We start from the raw sequence: 24,892 nt of genomic DNA, 5'->3' as shown, positions 1-24,892 counted from the left end.
CCTCTTTCGATACTATCAACCATAGTATCCTTCTGGAGCAACTGAGGGGGTTGAGAGTTGGAGGCACTGCTTTGCGGTGGTTCTGCTCCTACCTCTCAGGCAGGTTCCAGATGGTGTCCCTTGGAGACTGCTGTTCTTCAAAATCTGAACTCTTGTATGGTGTGCCTCAGGGCTCCATATTGTCTCCGATGTTATTTAACATCTACATGAAACTGCTGGGAGAGATCATCAGGAGATTTGGTGCAGTGTGCTATCAGTATGCTGATGACACCCAAATCTATTTCTCCATGTCAGCATCATCGGGTGAGGGCATAACCTTCTCCAAGATCGGGCTGAGAGAGATTCCTGCCTGCAACCTTGGAGAAGCCGCTGCCAGTCTGTGAAGACAATACTGAGCTAGATAGACCAATGGTCTGACTCAGTATATGGCAGTTTCCTATGTTCCTAACCTCCCTAAATGCCTGCCTGGAGGCAGTAATGGGCTGGATGAGGGATAACAAACTGAGACTGAATCCAGATAAGACGGAGGTACTCATTGTGCGGGATCGGAACTCAAGAGACGATTTTGATCTGCCTGTTCTGGATGGTGTCACACTTCCCCAGAAGAAACAGGTACGCAGTCTGGGGGTGCTTCTGGATCCGAGCCTCTCCCTAGTCTCCCAGGTTGAGGTGGTGGCCAGAAGTGACTTCTATCAGCTTCGGCCGATACGCCAGCTTCATCCGTTTCTTGAGGTGAACAACCTCAAAACAGTAGTACATCTGCTGGTAACCTCCAGACTGGATTACTGCAATGTGCTCTATGTGGGGCTGCCCTTGTATGTAGTTTGGAAACTACAGTTGGTCCAGAATGCGGCAGCCAGGTTGGTCTCTGGGTCATCTTGGAAAGACCATATAACTGAAGGAGCTACACTGGCTGCCGATATGTTTCTGGGCAAAATAAAAGGTGTTTGTTATCATCATTATACTTAATTCCCTTAGCCAGCCACCAGCCATGCGTGGGGATGTAGCAGAAGGCTAGGCATGCTGGCGAGGGATGTGCCTGATTGGCTGGGCATTGGTTGGCCTCTGTGAAGCTAATGGCAGCAAGGAGAGGCAGGCGAGGCAGCGGCTGCCGCGTTGGGGAGGCAGGTGAAGCGGCGGCCATGTTGGGGAGGCGGAGCCGGCAGCGGATATTCTATCTGCTGCTTATATCTGGTAGGCTTCTAAGTGTTTAGCTTTTATTGAAAACTTTTAATTTCGAATGCTTAAAAAAATCTGTCATTTTAATTGTGGCTTTAGCTTCATAAAAAAAAAAAAGAATGATTGTTTTTTTAAAAAAACAACTGTTCTATACTGTATCCATTGTACTAATGCTGTAAGCCGCCCCAAGCCGCCTGACCTACCTCACAGGATGGTTGTGAGAGGAAAAGTGGGCTAATGCCACATATTCCTGCCTGACCTGCTGGCGGGGAAAGGCAGGGATAGAAATGCAATGAGCAAAACTATTTTTAAAAAGAGAGAGCAGGAGAGGGGGTCTGAGCCGTTTTTGAAGAACCCGATGCATCTCCTTAATAAGGGCAAGATGTTCCGTTCTGAGGCTGCCGATGGACAGGAACAGCAGCGGGGTGGGTGGAGGCACAGACAATGCAGGCGCTTTCCCAGAAGCCACCCAAATAAAACAACTCTCGCTGATGGCCGTCTGACATTGGAATGAAGTGATGGATGCATCCTAAATCGTTCAACCCGTCACAGAAATAAAACAAGCAGATGAGTCGCTCCTCCAGACAAGGAAGGTTTACGGCCTCCCTGTGACAGGATTCCAGCCTCTTTGCAGCTGGGCCCCATCACGGCAGAGGACGGGGATGGTGCGATGCCTCTGCCTGCTGCTTACCAGAAGGGAGAATTTCTTGAGAAGGTGCAGAAGCAATCCTTGGGAAAGCTACCTTAGAGAGCGCCTTCTTCGGTATGATCCCCATCGCTCGCTGAGGTCCGTCTCCAGTTACCACCGGTACGTCTGGTGGCGACTCGGAACTGGGCCTTTTCTGTAGCTGCTCTTGGCCTCTGGAATGCACTCTTGGCAGATATCCGTAATTTAGGCTCGTTGTTTCCCTTTAAGAGAGCCCTAAAAACTTACTAGTTTGGCCTGGCCTGCCAAGGTTTTTAAATGGTTTTAAAGTATTTTAATTGGTTTTAAATGGTATTTAATTGTTTTTATATTGTTTTTAGCACTGTGTTTTAAATGGTGTGTGTTTTTATGTCTTTTTAAATTCGTCGTACACCGCCCAGAGCCTTTGGATGAGGCAGTTTACAAATGTAAATAAATAAATACTGTCGCCTTTGCAGCTCATTTTTCCTAAGAGAAGTAGATTAACTTTACATTAACTACAGTCTGCATAACTCACAACCAGGGCTGGGCATGCAGAGGTCAGCTTCTTGAGGAGCTGAGCTTTCATTTTAAAAAGTCAAGTTTCTAGCCCTTATGGTTGCAAAGATATGCTAAAAAGCATGCAAAGCGTGCAAGCAATGCCAGCTGAAATCTCAGAAGCCAGAGATCGGTTGCTGAGTAAGATTCCCAGTGCTTGAGGGCTGGACATAAATCTTCACTGTGCGTATGAAATTGCCCTCTATGGAGTCAGACCACCAGTCCAGTGAGCTCAGTATTGCCTACTCTGACTGGCAGCGGCTCTCCAGGGTCTCAGCAAAGAGAGATCTTTCCAGGCATCTGCTGCCTAATCCTTTCAGCTGGAGATTCTGGGGCCTGAACTTGAGAACATGCAAAGCATTAGATCTTCCCCTGAATCTTGGCCCCATTTACTCACATGAGGGGTAGTGGTGCAGGTAAATCATATTCATCACCCCGTTAGTGGGTGTCCTTGACTCTATCAACAAGAGCTCCACGGGGGAGTGCATAGAGACACATTGCAAAACACAAACACACACACGGGGTGTGCATGGAACTGGCTGGTCCGGTTAGAGTTCGAACTGGACCTGAACTGGGCCAGTTCAGTCCGGCACCCCTCGAATTGCCCTGGTTGTTTTTTTAAAAAATTACCCCCTCTGGGGGTGTCCCCACCCAGCCTGTTTTGGGGGTTTGTGAGGTTTTATTTTTTTTTTTTTAATTAAATTAAAAAAAAAAAAAACCACCACTTACCCCCTCCGAGGATGTTCTCTGGAGGGGAATTTTTTTAAAAAAATTTAATTTTTTAAAAAATCCTGTGAATGTGCTGTGTGGGTGGGGTTTCCAGCCCAGGCAGAGCCCTGGTGGATCAAGTCCAACCTCCCGCTTCCCACAGTACCCAACCAGATGCCTTTGGGAAGCCCACCAACAGGGCAGAATGGCACAGGGCAGAATGGCCCTTTGCACCCTCAACAGCAACAGGTATTCAAAGGTATCCTGCCCTTGAACATGGAGGCTCCACATAGACACTATGGCTAATGACTGGTTAAAGACTCTGCTCCTCTGTGAGTTTGCCCAATCCCCTTACAGCCATCTAAGCCCATGGACACCACCACACCACAGGGCAGTGAATGCCACCAATTAATGATGATTAACATTAACTCCTCTCAGTTTGCAACCTCATGGCAATCAGTGCCACAGTACAAGGAAAGAGGGAGAGAAACATTCAAGTCCAACCCCGCCTTCCTTTTCTACACCCAGCATTTCCTTCGTTTACATCTCGCCTTCCTTGCATGGAAATCAAGGCAGCAACCATGACGCTCCCAGGTGGTCTCCCCTCCAAGCACTGGCCAGACCCAAACCTGCTTAGCTTCGGCAAAGTGGCTGCTGCATCCCGTGCCTTCAGAGCATGCCCCGGGCGGACCATATCAAAAGCCAGCCTGCTTGATATGCCTTACTGAGATGGGAGCACAGGCTTCTCAGTGCACGGGGCGACACAGGCCTGGCTTCCGGCTATGTCGAGAAGCCTGAGACAGGGACTGGGGAGAGGGGGGAAATATGCCCAGCGTGTCTGCACTTTACATCTGCCTCCCATTTATCTCCCCTTCCACGGAGAAGCCAGAAAGATGACAGATCTGTGACCTCACTTGCGCGGAGCTGCTGCTGCAATACTCGGCTGAAGCTTAGAATAAATTATCTGGAAAACCAAATCGATAAATCCATAAAACGTTTTCCGTCTCCTGAGCCAAAGGACGTTATTTTGATAAAGGGAATTTTTAAGTGGACCAAGTCTATTTGTGCGGTGGGAGGTGGGGGGTCCTTTGCAGCCTCCTCTTCTGTAACCCACCCACGCACCCCGGCCTCTCCCAGCTCGACAACAGGAGCACTTTCCCCCCTCTGGACTTCTCCTCCAGAATAGAGCACACGCCGAGGAAAGCAGCAGCGTCGAGAAATGTTTACTCCCGGCTAGGGCGTACCTCTGCACCAGTGGCAGTGGGAGGAAGTTGAGCGTGGAGGTCATATCCAGCCCGCAATCCAGCATGATGGTGGTAGTCTTGAACTTGAGGATGTTGCATGGTAACGTCGGGTGCCCGGACAAGCAGTACTGAAGAAACAAGACCAGACCGAATAAATAACCAGTTCCGATAAAAGGGAAAGTAGAAGTGATTGGAGTACTAAAGGGGTTCTCAAACGGGCGTCTCTAAATGTGGCTGGACTTCCCAAAATCTCCAGCCACAACAGCCTTGTCTCAGCACAGACTAGGGCAAGCGACAGAACCCAGGGGAATGAGAGAAGAGCTGGTCCAGCAGTAGCAAGCATGAACTGTCCTCTTTACTGAGCGAGATTTGTCCTGGTTTGCATTTGAATGGGAGACTACATGTGGGCACCGTAAGATATTCCCCTCAGGGGATGGGGCCACTCTGGGAAGAGCAGAAGGTTCCAAGTTCCCTCCTTGGCAGCGACTCCTGATGGGGCTGAGAGAGACTCCTGCCTGCAGCCTTGGAGAAGCCGCTGCCAGTCTGGGTAGACAATTCTGAGCTAGATAGACCAATGGTCTGACTCAGTATAAGGCAGCTTCCTATGTTCCTTTGAAAAACATGCCTTTACACACCTGAACAGGCTTTGGTTCAAGAGGATTTGCAGTAGCAGACAAACAAGCTTCTAGGCTTGCAGGATGTACTCTGCATTTACTAATCTATGTTGCACTGTCCCTGAGGCAGTTAAGCCCCTGATCCTGATTGGCTGAGCTGGAGAGATGGCTTGGAATGTTCAATTCCTCAGGGAGCAAAATGGTTTGCAGACCATCTTATGTGAGGGAAGGGAGTGTTGTCAGTTTGACTGGGAGTAGAATTTCATACAGAGAACATGCCTGAGGACTGGGAAGAAGTCCCAGGATATCAAGAAACCAGGAAACAGGAAGCACAGAGAAAAGGAGATTGACTGAAGGATGCAGAGTAAGCAATTGACTGACAAAGGGTGACATGAAGGATGGGTACCTAGAGCATGAGGTTGGAGGGAAAGGGTGGAGGAGCAAGAGAGAAAGGAGGAAAGGAGATAATTAGAGAGGTGGTTATTTTTTGAAGTTACCACTGGGCATTCATTATCAGCACAGACTGCATGATCAATATGGTAGAGGACAGGAGAGGAAGGAGATCAGAATTCTGGGGAGGATTTTGTTATGAGGTAGCTAAAGAAAGTGGGTCTAAAACAGTGGCTGGAATCTGAGTAACACATGGTTGGTGGAAGCATGAAGTTGACAAAAGGAGAAGCCAAATAGGACCAGGGTCAGACTGGAGGGCCCAGAGGCAGAAACGGCAGTCAAGGGAGCCTGCCAAGGGGCGCTTGAAGTATTGGGATCTGAGCTGATCCCAATACTTCTGAAGTATTGGGATTGAAGTAGGATCTGAGCTGTCAGTGACTGACCAGCAGAGAGATCTTGGGGTCATGGTGCACAGCTCACTGAAAGTGTCGTCTCAGTGTGCGGGAGCTGTGAAAAAGGCTAATTCCATGCTAGGAATCAGGAGGAAGGGGACTGAAAATAAAAATGCTCATATTATAATGCCCTTATACAAATCTATGGTGCGGCCACATTTGGAGTACAGCTTTTGTCACCATATCTCAAGAAGGATATTGTAGAACTGGGAAAGGTGCAGAAGAGGACAACCAAGATGATCAGGGGCCTGGAGCACCTTCCTGATGAGGCCAGGTTATGGCATCTGGGGCTCTTTACCTTGGAAAAGAGGCGACTCAGGGGAGACATAATAGAGGTCTATAAAATCATGCATGGAGTGGAGAGGGTGGACAGAGAGAAATTTTTCTCCCTCTTTCAAAACACTAGAACTAGGGATCACCCAATGAAACGGAATGTCGGGAAATTTAGGACCAACAGGAGGAAGTACTTTTTCACACAGCGCATAATTAATCTGTGGAATTCCTTGCCATGGGATGTGGTGATGGCCACCAGCTTGGATGGCTTTAAAAGGGGCTTAGACAGATTCATGGTGGACAGGTCTATCAATGGCTACTAGTCTGGTGCCTGTGGGCCATCTCCAGCCTCAGAGGCACAATGCCTCTCAATACCAGTTGCAGGAGAACAACAAAAGCAGGAGAGAGGGCATGCACATACCTCTTGCCTGTGGGCTCCCCAGAGGCATCTGCTGGGCCACTGTGTGAAACAGGATGCTGGACTAGATGGGCCTGATCCAGCAGGGCTGTTCTTATGTTCTTATTCCTACACCCCTTTTTAGGTAATTTCATAGAACAGTTAACAACAAGGCCAAGACTGTTAACCAGCTGAGGAGGCACAGTGGGGAAGCAGCTTGCCTAGGGAGCAAGAGGCTGTGAGTTCAAATCCTGGCTGGTGTGCTTTCCAGACTGTGCCTAGTAAATATATATGTGTAGTCACCTATATCGGGCAGCAGCGAAATAAGAAGGTGCTGGAGGTGGATGCTCACAATGGCAAAGGCACCATCTCATACTGCACGGAAGGAAGGCAATGGCAAAAGGCAATGTTTGTAAACTGCCCAGAGATGTAGGCTTTGGGTGGTATATAAATATGTTAAAATAAATAGACAGATAGATAGATAGATAGATAGAGCGAGCACTCCTGTATTCTACCAAGTAAACCACATGGCTCTGTGAACGCCAGGAGTCGACACCGACTCGACGGCACAATCTTTCCTTTCTTTCATGATTGTTATAGGAGGCTGTCCATGGAAAACACCTGGAAACGTCAACATGTACAGAATGCTGCCACAAGGTTGTCAGCCGGAGCCCATTTGATGGTGCACGGGACTCTACTGTTCAAGCAATATCACTGGCTTCCGGTTCATTTTCAGGTGCGGTTCAAGCTAACTTCTTCAAAGCTGTAAACAGTTTAGAGAGCCAGTGTGGTGTAGTGGTTATAGTGCTGGACTAGGACCGGGGAGACCTGAGTTCAAATCCCCATTCAGCCATGAGACTAGCTGGGTGACTCTGGGCCAGTCACTTCTCCCTCAGCCTAACCTACTTCACAGGGTTGTTGTGAAAGAGAAACTCAAGTATGTAGTACACCGCTCTGGGCTCCTTGGAGGAAGAGCGGGATATAAATGTAATAATAATAATAAAGTACCAGGGTATTATGCGGTCTGTGGAGCCCTCTTTCCGAGAGCAGCACTTGGCTTCTTCCATGTTACCTTTTCACTGTTCATTGAAGACTTGGGCTGCTCAGACATTTTGCCTGCCTGCCGTTTAGCAATTCAGTTGAATTTTTATTTTAGTGGCTGCTGGGTGCAAACTGTATGGTATTTCCCCCACTTATAACCTTTGCTCTCTGGGTTTTTGCTTTTGTTTTTCAAGTATTCTATGCTGCTCTGGGATGCGTTATTGTTGTATCTGCTTTGTTCTTTTTAAGGTCGCAAGCTGCCTGAAGCTTTCAGTCAGAATGGGGAAGGTGGGATCTAAATGCATGGAAATACATAATGACATGCCTAGTTTCTAGACCCTAACCGGAGAATTCTGCCAGTTGCAGCTTCTTCGGTCACTGCAGTATTGTGTCACAGAAACATAGTCAGACCCTTGGTCTATCAAGCTCAGTATTGTCTTCACAGACTGGCTGCAGCTTCTCCAAGGCTGCAGGCGGGGGAATCTCTTAAGAGTGCTGGACTAGGACCGGGGAGACCCGAGTTCAAATCCCCATTCAGCCATGAGACTAGCTGGGTGACTCTGGGCCAGTCACTTCTCTCTCAGCCTAGCCTACTTCACAGGGTTGTTGTGAAAGAGAAACTCAAGTATGTAGTACACCGCTCTGGGCTCCTTGGAGGAAGAGCAAGATATAAATGTAATAAATAAATAAATAAATAATATGCAACCAGGGCAGACCCTGCTTAGCTAAGGGGACAAGTCATGCTTGCTACCACCAGACCAGCTCTCCTAAGAGAGCAACAAGGGCAGCAGTGGCTCATCCTAAGAAGCAAGGGGGGCACCAGCTTGGGTGGCTGCTCTCTCTCCTGCCCAAGAGCCATGCTGCCTGCAGGCTGGCCATTCGTCAGGTAGAGCCATGCCAAGCTCCACCTGATGAATGGCCAGTCTGCAGGCAGCGTGGCTCTCAGGCCGGGTGAAAGAGAGAGAAGAGCAACGGGAAGCAGAGGCAGCTGCGCCTTGTAGTATCTGGACTTGTGGTAGCAAGCATGACTTCTCCCCTTTACTAAGCAGGGTCCACCCTGGTTGCATTTGAATGGGAGACCATGTGCGTGAGCACTGTGAGATACTCCCCTTAGGGGATGGAGCTGCTCTGGGAAGAGCAGAAGGAGGTTGCAAGTTCCCTGCCTGGCAGCATCTTCAAGTAGGGCTGAGAGAGATTCCTGCCTGCAAGCCTGGAGAAGCCGCTGCCAGTCTGGGTAGACAATGCTGAGCTAGATGGACCAAGGGTCTGACCCCAGAAGGTAGCTGAGCCACTACTGAAAAAGGGTCACAAAACCGCAGGCTATGGTGAGGAGGGACTGGGACTCAGTCTGACAGCTGGATTTGAACTAACCAGGCGTCTAGGAGTTCTATATCACTGGCAGGGGTCCACCAGTTTAGGATTAGTTCACTAGCCAGCCATGATTTGTGCTTGACACTAACCCCCTCTCTTCTCCCCAATATTTTCTGGCACACAGGCAGATAGGAGAGAAGCAGGTCCTCTCATTTGCTGGGATGTGAGGAGAGTAATTGCCCAGTATTGCCCAGAAAGGATTCTTGCTCTTCCTTACTTTCTCAAAAATCATACTGGAAATGAGACTTCCGGGGAGGAGATCTATGTGGTGCTGGGTGTCCTGCTTGCCAGAGAGCTTAGGGGCACTCACCACTGGCAAGCATATTTGTGGATGCCTGTATATCAGGAATGGCCAAGCTGAAGCTCTCCGGATGTTGTTAGACTACAACTCCCACCATCCCTAGCTGCAATGAGCAGAAACAACTGGGAATTCAAGATGCACCATCCTCAGGTTTATCGTCAAACCCAAGACTGGTGGAAGAGATCAAGATCAAGTAGAAGAGTGATTGTTCATTCCCAGCACCTGGGCAATCGGATGCATGGGGATATCCTGAACGAGGATGCAGGATCATGCAACCACTTAAGTGCTATTGATGTGTGTGTATGGACTGTACATTGACACTAAAACGGTAAAGCACTGCAAGATGGAAGAAAGAAGGAGGTGGGGAGGCAATGCTAACTCCAAAGCCAAGAAGTCTGTTCTGTTAGCACTTATCAGGGAGCTCTTGGGGATTTCCAGAATGCTGCAATCCTGCCAATGTATTAAGTTGTAATCAACAAATGTTCATGCATGTGCAAGGGAGAGAGAGAGAGAGAGAGAGAGACTCTGAAAGTGCAACATGCCGAAACTTAAGATAAAGGACGATTTGAGGCCTAGGCCCATTTTAAGTTAAACTGATCTGTAATGAGACTGTAAGCCCAACATGCTTTAGAACACACACAAAATTGTAGCTGGGAATGATGGGAGTTATAGTTCAACAACTCTGGAGAGCCTAGGTTGCCTATTGCTGTTGTAGATGAAATGCTTTAATAATAATGCAGCAAAAATACTCTATATAACTGTGGTGGCCAACCTGAGGCTCTCCAGCTGTTGTTGGACTACAATTCCCATCATCCCTAGCTGTAAGGGGATGATGGGAATTGTAGTCCAACAGCAGCTGGGGAGCCTCAGGCCACCTCTTATATATAACATGAAATGGAAGAAAATAAGGAAGAAGTGCATGCGGGAGGGGACCAACAACCCCACATCCTGTACATTACAAACACAGAATTAGATAGAATGTTTACATTAACAGGAAGAGCAACATTCAGGTCAAAATCCTACACAAAGGATTACTAGAAGTGCGGATTTAGGAGTAAGCTCCATTGAATACAGTGGGATTTACTTGTCCGTAAACATGCTAGGATTGTACTGTTAAACAGCCCCCAACTGAAGTATGTTTAATCATCAGTGGTTATAATAGGTTAAATTATTTTCCATTTAATAATTATTGCTAGCAGCTCTGAATTTATCTGAAAGAAAGGTAGGGCAATAATTTTTAAAACAAATAGTGTAATCAATAAATAGACAACAGGTAGTGGGTTGTTTTTTTTTAAATTAAATTTGAATTTACTAAGAGGCATAGCATGTTGTCCTAATTGATCTGCCTCCCTTCTAAATCCCTTCCTGTGTTTTGTCCTTATTCTTTGATTGGAAGCCTGCAGGCAAAGATTATATTGCTTCTTAAGTTTCTGTAAATTTTAAGCGCTTTATAAATACGTACACACATAAACAATGACATAGACAAGACAAAGAAGCCTAAGGGAGCCTTTTAATGTCAAATATGAAACCAAGGGGATGCAAACTTCCACAGTAATAGCTTTCTCTCAAAGAAACTAGGGACCTGTAGTTCTGTATGGGAGACAGAGCTCCGTATTGTTTACAGTGACAACAGCATACAGTACACTGATGTACACCTGCAACCCTAAAAGCACACACTTTAGGAGCTTCATATGCAAGTAGGACCCAACTCTAAGAGGCCAAGTTGCCTCTAAGTACCAGTTGCAGGGGAGCAACAGTAAGAGAGAGGGCAAGCCCTTGCCTTTGGGCTTCCCGGAGGCATCTTGGGCCACTGTGAGGAACAGGATGCTTGCGCCTGATCCAGCAGGGCTGTGCTTATAACTTTCTTTTCAACAATGGTAGCATGCTATCTTGGGGATCAGTCCTACTGAACTCTGTGGAAATTGCCTCCCAGTAACCACACACACACACACAACACACAGAGGATCAAGCCTCACAGCTAATAACCAGTGTTCTCTATAGTTTTTTTCATCTGTATGTGGAATGAATTTTGTTCTGGGCAGCGGTATCAAGGCAGTGTGTGCGCATGTATATCCAGAGTTGGACTGTCTTGATTCAGTCTGCGCAAGATCTAAAATTAACTGTGCAGACATCAAAAAACTTGTGCGCACATCTTAGAGGGAACACTGCTAATAACCCTACATTTTCTTTTCTGAGAGTCAGAGAGGGAATGTGCAAGATATATACTGTGGCCTATATACAAAGAAAAACAGTGTCTGTCTGCCAACGGAGGATAACACTTCATGCATCCAGTGTTGAGTTGGGTCCTAATGCACAATACATCCATCCATGGGAGCAGAACATTTCTCAGTGGAACTTACTCTCAAATACACAGGGACCAGGCTGTAAATCTGCTTATTTAAGGCACCACAAGCAGTGCTCCCTCTAAGGCATGCGCATGTGCACGCTCTCACAAGTTTTTGGGTTAGTTTTAGAATCATGAAAGCCCCATTGTGAATGAACATGTGCACACACTGCCTTGATACCAGAACAAAACTCATTCTGCATACAGGTGAAAAAGGTTATAGAGAACACTGACCACAAGAATGTTTTTTTCAAAGGTGCTTTGTATGTGTTTTCTAAAAGGCTACTGTTGCTACCCCGTCGTGACTTGCGAGACTGTAAGCCCTTGGGGGCAGAGACTTGATTCCTATTGTACTCTGCACATCTACAGACACTGACTCTCCGCCCCCTTCCAATGCAATTAACATTTAAAGAAGGGCGGGTGGGGGGCGGGGAGGAAGATAATCGTTTGGAAAGCCTCCTCTGACCCCCTAACCTCAAGTCCAGGCTACGAAGTAGTTTCTCAGTGGAGGGAGCGAAAGGCACTCTGCACATGATCCGGAGTACTCCCGTCTATGTTCTTTGATAGGAATTCCAAGACGGAGCCACGTTGCACCATGAATGCCCCCCCACCCCCGGACCTGGGAGGTGAAGCCCCCCACCCCGCTCACTTTCTCCCCCGCGCCTTTTTCAACCCCCGCCAACCGCACTCAGTTCCACTCACCAGCTTCATGCTTCAACCGGACACTATATACTGTGACCATCCTCCTTCCCTTTCCCGGCTTCAGCTTCACCCAAGGCATCCTGGGACACGTAGTCCACCGAGGGAGGCCCGACGGATCCCGCCCCCCGCCTCCCCTCGCACGATGAGGTCATGGACCTCCATGCCTGTCCCCGCCCGCGGAGCACCCTGGGAGCTGTAGTCTCCTCTCCCCTCCCCTCCTCCCCGCGCTCCCCTTTTCGGCCGCCCATTGGCGTGGCGGCGCTCGCGAGGGGCGCCGGGAGTAGTAGTCCTCCACGGGCAGCTCTTCCCCGTCACCCCTGGGAGGAGGGAACTACAAGTCCCAGGGCCTCGCAGCGGCAGCAGGTGGGAGCTTGGATGTTGATATCAACATGGCGCTTGTCAGACAGACAAAGACAGTCAGTCTGGTCTGATTGAGCCCCAAAGAGAGCAGGAAGGAGTGGGAAGTCCGGGGAAGGGGCTCTTTTCCCCTGGGGGGGCCAGGGGGACGAGGGGCTGGGAGCCTCAAGCATTTGTCACCCCCACCCTTCTGGAGCTCCCCCTCATTTTATCTTGCAGCCCCCCCCCCGCCAAAAAAAAAAAATCTTTGCTTTCTTCATTGGGACTGGGGGGGAGATCCCCACCCCCAACTTCTGCTGTTGAATGGTGAAGTGGAGGGGAAGGATCCCGCACCCCAAAGGTGAGTGTTGTTTGGGAAGGGTTCTGGGGTGGGTGATCTTGCAAAAGGGGAGTGTGTGTGTGGGGGGGGTCGTCTGTCTTTTCCCTTGTCTTGCTGCGGTCTGGTTGACTGGAGGAATTCGTGGGGGGAAGAGGGGGTGGAAAGTCTCTCCTGTGAGCTTCCATGATGCACCCCCAAGTGACTTTGGGTCATGGGGATCTTGGAGTAGAGGGAGGAACGTTTTCCCTCTGAGCTTGGGGGGGGGGGAATTCCTTTTCATTAGCTTTCCAGAATCCTTGGGGTAGTGACGGTGAGAAAGTTTTGAAGCACAAGGATCTGGGTGCCCCTTTCTTTCCCCTTGAAACGCATGCTGCTGGTGGCGGGCAAGAGGACGGAGATAAAGTGCCTCTGGGTGCCTGCTCGAGACCACAGGTTAGTTACCCCTTAGCTCCCTCTAGCTCCCCTCTTGGCATGCAGACAGGGGTTAAATAAAAGGGTGGATTCCCCCTGCCAACCTTGTTTATACTGTCGAGTTGCGGTGCTTCTAATCTGTGTTCTAGAAATCAAGGGTGCACAATCAGATGATGGTGGTGGGCATTTGGGATTAAAGAACCTGAAGGGGAAGGTCTGGTGCTGTCTAGATTTTAGTTTGGGGTTTTTGCAAACATCCAGGAATGCTGGGCTACTGTGATCGAGCTCTCTTAATTGCAGCATGAAATTCGCTAGCAAAAGCCATGCCAGACTGGTGAGATTGTTCCCCAACAAATGTATTATTGAGTAGGTCAAGGTGGTGATTGCTCAGGGCATGAAAAAAGCCAAAAAGGGATACAGCCGCTCTCCCACGCTCCTCCATGCAAACAACGCAAACAAGGAATCTTGATTTGTAGAAAAATGTGGCTGCAGGTGTGCCGTGGTGATGGGGTGGGCTGGGGGTGCTACTTTTATTGCTTTGGTCACTGGACTACATAACAGGGTGCAAACGATTTTATGGGCTGGGATGGGTGTTAGTGGCGAGAGAAGTGATACATTCTTTAAAGATAGTCTTACAGGGTGGTGGTTCTTCATTTGGATGGTCCTTCTCAGAGTGCCTTAAATGGGGAATGGGTGTATGCTTTTTCTTTTCTTTTTTTTAATTTTTAGGGCAGGGGTGGAGATGGGGTGAGACCTGCTGTTTCCAAGAGATGAAAGGGATCTGGTTTCCTCAGTGTGAAGTTTTGCTGGGAAACTGAAACCAGTACTGAACACTGATGCTCAGATAAGAGGCAGCTTTAGCCACAGCTCAATTAAACATAAGCTCCTGGTTATAACTAAACTTTAATATAGCCCTGTTGTCTTCAGTGCACCAAAACTGGCTTCAGTTGAAGTTTTTTGGCCTCCCTGAGTTATGGACTGGATTGTCACTGGCCTTCTTGCATACAGTATTTGTACCAAAGAAGATGTTATCTATGGGATTTTGTTTTTTTAAAAAACATGATGATGAGCCTTTTAGCATGCACAATGTGCACAAGAAATAAGCTGGCAAGGGAGAAAGTGCTGCCTTGAGAGAAGAGAGAGGTCCCTGATAGGTCTGTGGCAAAGGGAGTAGTCGTGCAGCCGAGACACTGGGGTGTGCCACGCTACGGAAGGAAGGAAAAAATCTGCTTGCAAACAGGAGGGCATGACAAGCAGAAGAAGGTGTGAACTGTTGCTGCATTCAGATCTTTGCTGGGCTGGGCTCTGGGCAGGCTGTGTGGAACTGGCAAGTTGAATGCTTGCAGGACCCAGACTGACTTGTAGGACTTGGCTAGCACACGCTATTTATTTGTTTCTTAAAAACATGCTGATTCAGACCTGTTTTGAGTCTAGGCAATGGCTGCTCTATGTGTGTTATGTGGCTGGTCTGAAAGAGTATCTCGGGCTTCTAAAAATGTGGCGTGGGTGACTGGGAATTTGAAAGTTCTTTCTCTCTCCAGTTTCTCGGAAGGTTAGTGCTCAAAAATCCAATGCTATGGATCTGAAATTGCCTTGAAAGGATATGTGAGGATACCATAAAGCAGCCACTGTGCACCCTGGCTGAGTTTGGATCTAGCAGACTTGACTTCAAATCTAGTGCAATTATGGATTCATTGCGCAAATCACCGGGAGCTGATGTAGTGTTTAAGGTTGCAATCTCATGCACACTTACTTGGGAGTCAGCCCTACTGGAAACAATAGGACTTACTTCTGAATAAAAATGCCTAGGACTGCACTGTTAAAGCAGGTCTGGACTGTTTTTCTTTGGCTCTAAGGGCTAGCCCCCAAATTTAGGAGACAGATAATGGATACTTGGCAGAATTATCCAACAGTGGCAGCCATTGTGGAGGATGGTGGGGGGAGAGGGTAAATGGGCTTCTCTATGTACCCCTTACAAGGAAGAGTAAAAGGAACAGGGCTGCCTGCGGCAATTGAAGATTTTATTACTCTGAATATCCTAGTCTAGGCGCCGCCGTTAAATTTCTAGGCACCACGGGCTCCTTGGAATCTGGGATTTGTCAAGCCCTGTGTTAAAGACCGAGCTGTAAGCCATTTCAGTCCTACCTCAGTTGTGAAGTCACTAGCTGGCCCATTTCTTAGCCTCTGACCTCTCCTATGGCAAAACAGGGACACAGTATTGCTGATCTATCTTAGAGGGTGATTGTAAGGATTACTGAGGTAACAACAGATGTGAACACTCAAATGCATCAGACAAGTGCTTAGTAGTTGCATTGTTGTTGGGTTTTCCCCTAGAGTCATCCTCATCATTTATTATTTATAAAAGCACCTAATGTATTTTTATTTACTCGCTAGACCTCTTTTCTGCTTGTGTATTCAAAGAGGTATACAAGTTAAAAACCAATTTATAAAAATGCAGTAAAATAATAGTTGGAGTTATATTTTATATTTAAATATATGTATCAGGTTCTGTACAAAAACAGAAAGCACAAGTTCTTGGTCACAGACTTGCAATCTAATGAGACAAAAGTAGAAGGGAGTTTCAGGAAACGGGGAAAGCTGCCTGCAGATTGGAAGAGCGTGAAAAAAGATAAAGAGTTAAAGTATAGAGTAAGTCATGTGGGAGTAGGAAAGAATTTGAAGGAGTCCAATTGAAACGCAAGGGGAAAGTATTTTTCTCAAGAGAAGATTTGTGTCCCCACCAGCTATGAAATGGGAAGGTGAAAGAGAGAGTGAAATCTTGTTGCTTGTCGTCCTCCTTGGGTAATCTGACTAAATATCTTGAAACATCGGGTTTGTGTTTGTGTGTCAGTGGAAGAAAAGAAATAAAGGGTGGGGAATGAGGAATAGGAGACTGGGAATAGCTGGGTGAGAATCTTTCTTTTATCTTTTTCTTATTCAAATTCTACCTCGATAGCTTCAGTTCTCTTCAGGACTTAACTGAGCACCCCACAAAAGTCAGCAGAGTTCTCTCCCTAATTTCCTTTCTCTTTGCAAGAGAGCACTATGCTCAGACGGTGTGAATAGAAATTGTGCTTGAACTGGTTGCGAAGAAGCAAAATGATTTCAAAGCTGAAAAGATAGACATTTTTAAAGAGGTGGTCGGAACTAGATTGACAACATTTTGCTGTAGAAAAAGCTGCCTCCGAGCCTGTCTCCAGAGTGTCTAACGCGGAGGTCTTTCCCTGGCCTGGTAGTGGAGATCCTTAGAAACCGGAGCTGCCAGAAATTCAGCTTGGGACCTCATACATGCAAACTTGTGCTATACCACACGGAAGGCACCCGCAGTGATGTTTGCAATGATGTAAGCATCGCCGGTCCTCTGTAGTCATGCTGACATGAATGCCCTAGCTTTGCCAGGAGCTTCTCAGTGCTGGCTTGCTAGTGAAAGGGGGCCCTGGCCTGTCTGGGTAACAAGTTGCTGTGATCAGAATCTCTCCTCCGCTCCACACCCTTGTTAATGGGAGAGGGGTTTTCTTTTCTTCTCCTCTTTGACCTTGAGGGTTCTATTAAAACACGATTGTGTTCCAAGCTGCCTTGAATTTTTTAATTTTGACACTTGTGGGGAAGGTAAAATATTTTTGACCTGTCTGAAGATCATGTGTAACCCCAGACAGCTGACTAAAAACTGTACATTATAGCACTATAAATATTCCTCTACTTATACAGTCCGATGTAATGGTTGTCACCCCTCCTTGTTGCTCCCTTGTGGGAGGAGAGCTGGTCGTGTGGTAGGAAGCATGAATGGCCCCCTCTGCTAAGCAGGGCCTGCCCTGGTTTGCATTTGAATGGGAGACAACATGTGAGCACATTCCCCTTAGGGGATGGGGCCACTCTGGAACGAGCACCTGCACGCTTGCATGCAGAAGGTTCCAAGTTCCCTCCCTGGCAGCATCTCCGAGATAGGGCTGAGATGAGAGAGACTCCTGCCTGCAACCTTGGAGAAGCCGCTGCCAGTCTGTGCAGACAATATTGAGCTAGATGGACCAGTTACTTGGTATAAGGCTACTCTGACTTCCTAGTTCCTGTGAACGAGGCATCCTGGTTTCCTTACAAGTCTTAGACTTCTTGCCTTCCTAAACATAGTATTGGAGCAGCCACCTGCAACCTGCAACCCTTAGAGTCAAACTGACAATCCAAGAGAGTAGAGGTCCGAGGCAGGTCTGGAGAGGTGGGGTGAATCACTTTCACATCTTTGAAGATCTGTGGAACTCTGAACAAGCTCTTGCAACTTTGAGCTTAGGTTTCATAGGATGCAGCCCTGGATTCCCCCTTGCTGCCCCCTATGTCTGGAATTCTGTTCAGATCCCTCTATAAAACTAACTTTTTTCTTTTGAAGCCCTTCCCATTCCATGTCCCTGACTGAAACAAAGTCTAAATACCTTTAGTTCTATTTGCTAACCTTCACTCCTTGTTCCTCTTGCCTCTCCTGTCCATTTTCCTTTGCGGTCTAAATGTAGATTGTAAGTTCTTTGGGGCAGGGAACTGGTTTCTGTGAAGTGCCACTTATGATTGATCCTGTGTGCATAAATACTCTGCACTTAGAAAATGCTGCCCTCCTTAATTAGAATTTAACGACAGTTATGCCCCACTAGTCCCATGCCTGTTTCTAGTAGTCGCCAGTCTGCAAACCCTGAAATACAAAGCTGCATCTACTGTCATTTTTAAGCCCCCCTTTTAAGACCGTTTTTGAAAGAGTAGCATACCATATTTATCCTGAGCTGGTTCATCATTGTATTGTCATGAAATAATGATATAATTGAGGGAAAAGTTATGTGACTGCTTAGCAACAGAATCAGATCCTTATGGAACATGCTCACCTGTTCTTGTTTTTTTAAGAAAGAGTGGAGGGCAGGTATCTGTCAGGTGTGCTTTAGATATGGCTGTCATATATCTGCCTGGACAGATGAGCTTCCAGCCAATTTTTAGTTTAAAAATGTTAATACTGGGTTTTAAATAGATTTTTTTAATGTTTTAAATGATTTTCATTTTAAACTGCCCAGAGATGCAAGTTTTGGGTGGTATAGAAATATTCTAAATAAATAAAATAAATAAGCTGTGTGCACATAGTCAGGTTCATGCTGTACAGGTTGATTGCCCCCTTCATGCTCTTGGAGAGAGTTGTTGGGCTAAAAGAGTAACAAAGGAACAGATTGATCTTCTGCATCTTTTACTTGGAAAGACGTTTGCCTGATTGCAAGGGGCTTGCTCCTAAGTCAGTGTGCCTAGGATTGCAGGCGTGCCGCCGAATCCAATGCACGGCTGGGAAGATGACCTTCCAACTCTAGGGGCAGGTTCTCAAGTTCGTGTGTAGTGATTCCCTCTAACCAGCTTGTTAACCTTCAACCCTCTTCAACCAGCTTGTTTTGCAGAGGAAAGTGGACTCCATCACCCCTGCGAAGCTGGCTTGTGGATCACGGTCGAGATGCCAGTCCATGTTAACGATTGCTAGGGTGGACCTGGGAGATGATGTCATTGTTTTGAGTTAATCAGTGCAGAGTACGAGGGGTGGGATTCTTGGTTTGTGGCGTTGCAGCCCCTGGAGTGTGTGAACCGAGTGGGAGGTTTTTAACCACTTTCACAAAGAGGCAGGTGTGAAAGGGCAATGCCTCCATCTTTATTCAGTGTGGGGCAGCATGAAGGTGTTTTTAGGGGAGAAAACTGCTGCATCCTGGGCTTGCATCACCATGGAGGGCTTGTCAGAGTCCCATGATGTGAGCAGCTCATTTCTGCTGTGCTTTCCAGGTCCCCAGTCCCACCACCCCCGCTGCCCCTGTAAGCTGCTTCCTTCCTGGGATGGTGGATCCAGCAGCTGCTTTTCTCTTTCCCTCCAAGGATGTCGAGAAATGTATTGGTGCTGATTTCTGGGGTTGTGGACCAGGAGCTGGAGTGCTTGGCTATGAAAGTTGGGGTCATGTTAGAATAATAGAACTTCAGAATGGAAAGGGACCTTGGAGCCTTCTAGTTCAGCCCCCCCCCCCACGGAACAGGAATCTGCTACAGTTCCACCTAGCCCCCCTGCAAAATGGTTCCAGCCACCTCCATGGGTTTCTTTGGTGAGGGCTCTGTGGAGCAGCAGCATGGTGTACTTGTCTTTGCGTACGTGGCACACATTGTGTGTACAGTCACCATCCCCGATGATGCCTTAGTACATGCCATGGTACATATCTACACGAATTGGTTCGCTCCATGTTCACATACGCAGTGAACTTCATGCAGCAGTGGACATGCACACAGGAGCAGCAAAAGGTGGCCTGGCTGGAACATTTTCTGGCTGTGCATTCTCTGCTCATGTCCTGCTACCTGTGCAAAAAGGCACCTTTAAAAGTGATGGATCTCTTTATATTTAGCAAGAAGAGAGCTACTGTCCCTCTTCAGCCCAGTATTTTATTTTATTTATATACCACCCTGTGTCCTAGGACCCCCAGGGCAGTTAACAAGAAGATAAAAACAATTCAATGAAAACATAGAATCAAAAAAAATGCAGCTAAAAATTTAAAAAGAGCCCCGGACAGCTCATTGGCCAAAAGCCTGAATAAAAAGGGCTGTCTTCACTTTCCTCTTAAATGCTGGGAGCAAGGGAGCCATGCGAGTCTTGGCTGAGAGCGGATTCCACAGCCTGGGGGCCATCACTGAGAAGGCCCTCCTGCGTGCTTCACAAACAGGCCTCAGCAGGTTTCGGCATGCGGAGCAGAGCCCTCCCAGCTGATCTAGTCAGTTGGGGAGATGCAGCTGGGAGTAGGTGGTCCATAAGGTACCCGGGGCCCAAGCCATCTAAGATAATAACCAGCACCATGAATTGTACCTGGAAACAGACTGGCAGCCGGTGCAGTGCCTTCAAGATTAGCATGTCTCCCCTTGAAGTCTAGCAAGTTTCCAGCAGTGTTCTCTCTAACAGGGATTCCCAGACGTTGTTGACTACAACTCCCATAAACCCCAAGCAAAAGCCATTGCAGCTGAGCATTCTGGAAGTTGTAGTCGTCAACATCTGGGAATCCCTGTTAGAGGGAACATTGGTCTCCAGTGACGGTTGCTATCTCGTGTGTATGTATGGTGTCTGTTTTTAGACTGTGATCCCTTTTGGGACAGGGAACCTATTTTATTTCCTTTTGCTATGCAAATTGCTTTGAACTCCTCTGTAGTTTGAAAATTGGTCTATAAATACTTTTAACAATCATCCTAATTCTGTCAACCAGTTGTTTGACTGCAGCTCCCAGCATCCCACCTGCAAGGGCCTTTGGCTGGGAATTATGGGAGTTGTAGTCCGTAATATCTGGGAACAGTGTTACAGGGAACACTGGTCAGCACCAAAGGAGGAATAGAGGAGGGAACCAAAGAGAGCACTTTCTCTCCCCCCCCGCCCGGCTGGAAGTGGTGATTTCCTTTTGGGGTTTCTCTTCCCTCCATCAATGCTCATTTCTATTTTGCCAGGGTCTCTGGGCATGTGTCTGTACCTGTGAGTGGCCAAGTGGGCCTCACACAATTCTAGATGTGAATCTGGGTTGGAGAACAAGATTGGAATGGGTGTGAGGAGGAGGAGGAGTGGCTGTCTGGGGCTGGAGGGCAGGACGATGGGAACAGAGGGCTGAGGTGGGATGCTGCGGAACAAGGCAGAGATGTGGGAACTGGCTCCAGTGGAGATCCTGGTGCAGAATGGTTGCGCTGGAAAGGGTCTGGCTGCAAATGCAGGGTTTACCTAGGAACCAGGAGCCCTGCCTCTTCCTGATCTTGTCAAGGAAGCCCCTGAGCTGGCTTCTCTCTTCTCCTGAGTAGGCCATAAGAACAGCCCAACTGGACCAGGCCCAAGAAGGCCCATCTAGTCCAGCATCCTGCTTCACACAGTGGCCCACCAGATGCCTCTGGGGAGCACACAGGCCAGGGTCAAAGGCATGGCCTCTCTCCTGCGGTTGCTCCCCTGCAACTGGTATTCAGAGGCATCTTGCCTCTGAGGCTGGAGGTGGCTCAGAGCCACCAGACTAGTAGCCATTCATAGACCTGCCCTCCACGGCTTTGTCTAAGCCCCTTTTAAAAGGTGGTTGGCACAACAGGTCTCTAGAGCAGGGAATTGCAGAAGGTTAACTGGGATCAAGTGGTAGCTCTCTGGGTGATTTGTGGTAGATCAGCAAGGGCTTCTGACTACCAGCTGTTTCAGTCGCGACATCTGAAAGGCACCCCCCGCCCAGCTGCTGAAATGATGAAAGCGTCAGGGTTTTTGTGTGGTGGAATTATGAACTCAGCTCTTGAACAAAAGGCAAGTTGCTGGGCAGAGCGTGTGTTCAGAGAGACCCCGTCCCTTGATTCTAAATGTCTGTAACATCCCCCTCTTCACCCCCAGCCCCCACTTCCATTGCTCCCTGGTATTCAGAGGCATTCTGCTGCCAAACCTGAAGGTAGCATACAGCCATCAAGACTCCTCACTGACAGGCTTGTCCTCCATGACTTTGTCTATTTCCCTTTTAGAGCCATCCAAGCTGGTGGCCATCACCACGTCTTATGGCACCAAATTCCATAGAGTTAGAACTTGACAAATTTTCTTTGGATCTAGGAGCCATCCCCAGAATTTAGGAGCCAGACAGTGGACACTTGGCAAAATTAATGGATTTACTGACGGATATTGTGGAGGGGAAGGGTGAATGGGCTTCTCCTTAGCCCCTTTACAAGCACTGTTCCCTCTAAGGTGAGCGCACGTGCGTGTGCTCACACGTTTTTGGATGTCTGCTCAGTTCATTTTAGATCCCACTCAGGTTGAATCAGGAAGGCCCCATTCTGAATGCAGTTACGCACGCACTGCCTTGATACTGCTGCCCAGAACAAAACTCATTCTGCACAGAGATGAAAAAAATTAGAGGGACCACTGTTTACAAGTAACATCCTTGGAACAGAAGCATGGTTGCCTCTGGCAAACAGAGTTTTTAAATCAAATCTCTACCTCTGAATATCCTACTCTTGGTACCCGCAGTGGTAGGGCCTTTTCTGTGGTGGTGCCCAAACTATGGAAAGATAACTATGATGGGGTCAGGCTAAGACCATTCTACTTGATTGGGCTTTTAATATTAATAGTACTGAAAATCCCTTTTACTAGATTCTTCACTATTGTTTTTATTTTTTTGCTGAATTTATTTTGCTGTTGTAAAATGTGGGGACCTCATGTATTAGTGTGTTCTAAATTGCGTATAAGCCGGCTTGAAGGCTCTTCAAATCGAAAGGCAAAATAATTCCAGCCCGTATTTTTCCTGATTCATGATCCTGCCTTATTCATAGAGAGCTTTATAGTTTCCCTTGCAAGGTCAGCGATTGCAAAGCACTACAAAGCTCAAAATAATCTTGCCGTCGCTCCTTGGTATCTGCAGTTTGGGGCTGGGCCCTAGTGGAAAGCTTTCCCCACACCCACCAAAGGCGTTTTCTAGGACTGAGGTGGACAAACTTCAGGTTTGTAGGATCTATTTTGTTAGCCTGCTTCCCAAAGTTTACACGCTGGTTATACCCACATTTGTGGCACATGGGAGGGGTCCTAGGACCGGCCTTGGCAAGCTTGCTTGGGATCTAGGAGCTGGGCTGGACCCACCAGTGTTCCCTGTCACAAGGGTCCCTAGACGTTGTTTACAACTCCCATAATCCCCAGCCAAAGGCCATTGCGGCTGGGGAGGCTGGGAGTTGTAGTCATCAATATCGGGGAATCCCTCCGACAGGGAACGCTGGCCTCTGCCCCAGGGATGCCCTTTGCTCCAGCGTGTGCCCCCCTAATAATTGCAGTAAGGCTTGCCCCGGAGAAGTGTTCAAGCCCAGCAGGAAAGAATGAGAGCTGTGCAGCAAGACAGCTGGTGGATTGGACCCAATAGACTGTAACCCATTGCCATACTGGCAGTACCATTCTGTGGTTGCTTGAGAGGGCAGAGGGTTGATGGGGGTTGTATTCCAGCAACCTTTCGGGACCTGAGTTCGAGAACCCCTGCCTTGCAAGATTAGGCCAAAGAGCCATCTCGTGCACATCCTCTTTCCAACGGTGGCCCACCAGCTCCAGCAGGCCATGAAGGCAAGTGCTCTCCCCAGGTGCTTGACCCTAGCAACTGGTTTACAGAGCAAGTCTACCTGTGAATAAGGAGTTTCCCTTTAGCTGCTGTCCTAGGTCTTGATAGCTTTAGTTGCCACCTTCCATGACTTTGATCACTGCGTCATGTGGAGGGGATTTTCTTGTGTTTTGCCGGCCTGAATGGTACAGTCCTTTCTACCGCCTCAGACAGCCAGTGTGTGCTGCCTGGCTTATCCATGAACGAGCAGCTAGAATGGACTCTACCACTTCAGGCTGCTGGAGAGAGATGCTTTTGCCGGCTGCCTTGCATAAAGTAAAACCTCCACTAAACTGGAAGTTTGTATACCAAGGAGTAGTAGTCTAGGGATTCTCAGCGTTGGGTCCCCAGATGTTATTGGACTTCAACTCCCATAATCCTCAACCAAAGGCCCCTGGGGCTGGGGATTGTGGGAGCTGAAGTCCAATAACGTCTGGGGATCCAACATTGAGAACATTTTCTCCATGATTTACTAGCTTGTTCCTTGCAAGGAACCCACGTTCTGAAATGATATCTCCAACCTGCATCCTACTTCAGGATTCCGCCCCCTTCTCTATTGCATATCTAGGCTAGGCCTTTATTCTGCAGTATGAAGTGGTCGCATTCTGGACTGACCCATTTCACAGTGCCTGTGGGGAAGTCATATCTGACTGCAGACAGCAAACTGGCAGGCTCTTTGGGGAGGAGGGGAGAGCATTTTAGCACAGCCCTTTGGTTGGTGTGTAGATAACATGTTATGTTGGGAAGTGCGTAAAAATCAATAAATGCATACAGTCTGAAGTGGTGCAGTCCAGAATTCTGCCACCTCATTCTGCTGCATGTGTCGGTCTCCAGGGGCAGTAACATGATTTGCCCCAGAGCTTTGGGCCAGGGGGTAGCTACTTTTTTCCATGGCTGGCTTAATGGAGATATTCCCTTGCAAGGGAAACTGAAGGTGCTTGCTCCTCGTCACATCTGATCTTGTTCTCAAGCCATCTTCCTTTGTTTAGAGCATGACTTCCTAATTTAATACAATCCCAAAATAGTTTTCTTGTGAGCAAGACATGGCTTTCTTCCCCCTTTCCTTCTTTAGTGGTGTTAGAAGCCTTTTTGATTAAACACTGAGGGAGAAGATTGGAAGGCATTGCAAATAGATGTATTTAAATTTAAGATTAGCACATAAAACAAGGTCTCTCTCCTCCTGTAAAGCAGCCATTCAGCCTGCAGAAGTGGGAAATAATTCCGCTAGTAGTTGGCTGACCGAAAATTTCACTGTGTAACTGTGAAATGCACACTTTTATTTTTGTCTTGTCTGTTTTATTAAAGAAAGAAAAAACCTTGCTAATGTGAAATTATAGAGTCTGGGTTAAATCTGTCCTCCTGTCCTCAGATAAGGTCCCCGTGGGTAGACTCTGTTCTCTGCAGAAGAATTTGGCAGCCTAAAAATCTCTGCCACCTTCAGGATTAGAAGCTTGCTTTAAA

General features: G+C 47.7%; 2 protein-coding genes across 14 annotated transcripts in view; one reads left to right on the top strand and one right to left on the bottom strand.

Moving 5' to 3' along the window:
- The window catches only part of INTS9 (integrator complex subunit 9), a 96,901-nt gene extending 84,536 nt beyond the window's left edge, over nt 1-12,365 (bottom strand). The window contains exons 1-2 of one of the 5 annotated variants that reach the window (XM_053249106.1): nt 12,239-12,365; nt 4,354-4,481 (exon numbers count right to left, since the gene is read on the bottom strand). In XM_053249106.1, coding sequence (XP_053105081.1) covers nt 4,354-4,481; nt 12,239-12,247 — 137 coding nt within the window. In that variant the 5' untranslated portion in view covers nt 12,248-12,365. Of the gene's footprint in view, nt 1-4,353; nt 4,482-12,010; nt 12,125-12,238 lie in introns of those variants that run through there. The other 4 variants (XM_053249104.1, XM_053249116.1, XM_053249111.1 and 1 more) reach the window with 4 other exon arrangements.
- An 88-nt stretch (nt 12,366-12,453) lies between these two features.
- Nucleotides 12,454-24,892, top strand: part of HMBOX1 (homeobox containing 1) — a 163,506-nt gene continuing 151,067 nt past the window's right edge. For 8 of the 9 annotated variants that reach the window (XM_053249072.1, XM_053249039.1, XM_053249064.1 and 5 more), the window contains exon 1: nt 12,454-12,935. The gene's annotated coding sequence lies outside the window, so the exon portion shown is untranslated. The remainder of the gene's footprint in view (nt 12,936-24,892) is intronic. The other variant, XM_053249006.1, reaches the window with a different exon arrangement.

Source organism: Hemicordylus capensis, chromosome 1 (genome assembly GCF_027244095.1).
Source record: "Hemicordylus capensis ecotype Gifberg chromosome 1, rHemCap1.1.pri, whole genome shotgun sequence".
In the NCBI taxonomy this organism is placed as follows: Eukaryota; Metazoa; Chordata; class Lepidosauria; order Squamata; family Cordylidae; genus Hemicordylus; species Hemicordylus capensis.
This window is presented reverse-complemented; position numbering and strand designations above follow the sequence as displayed.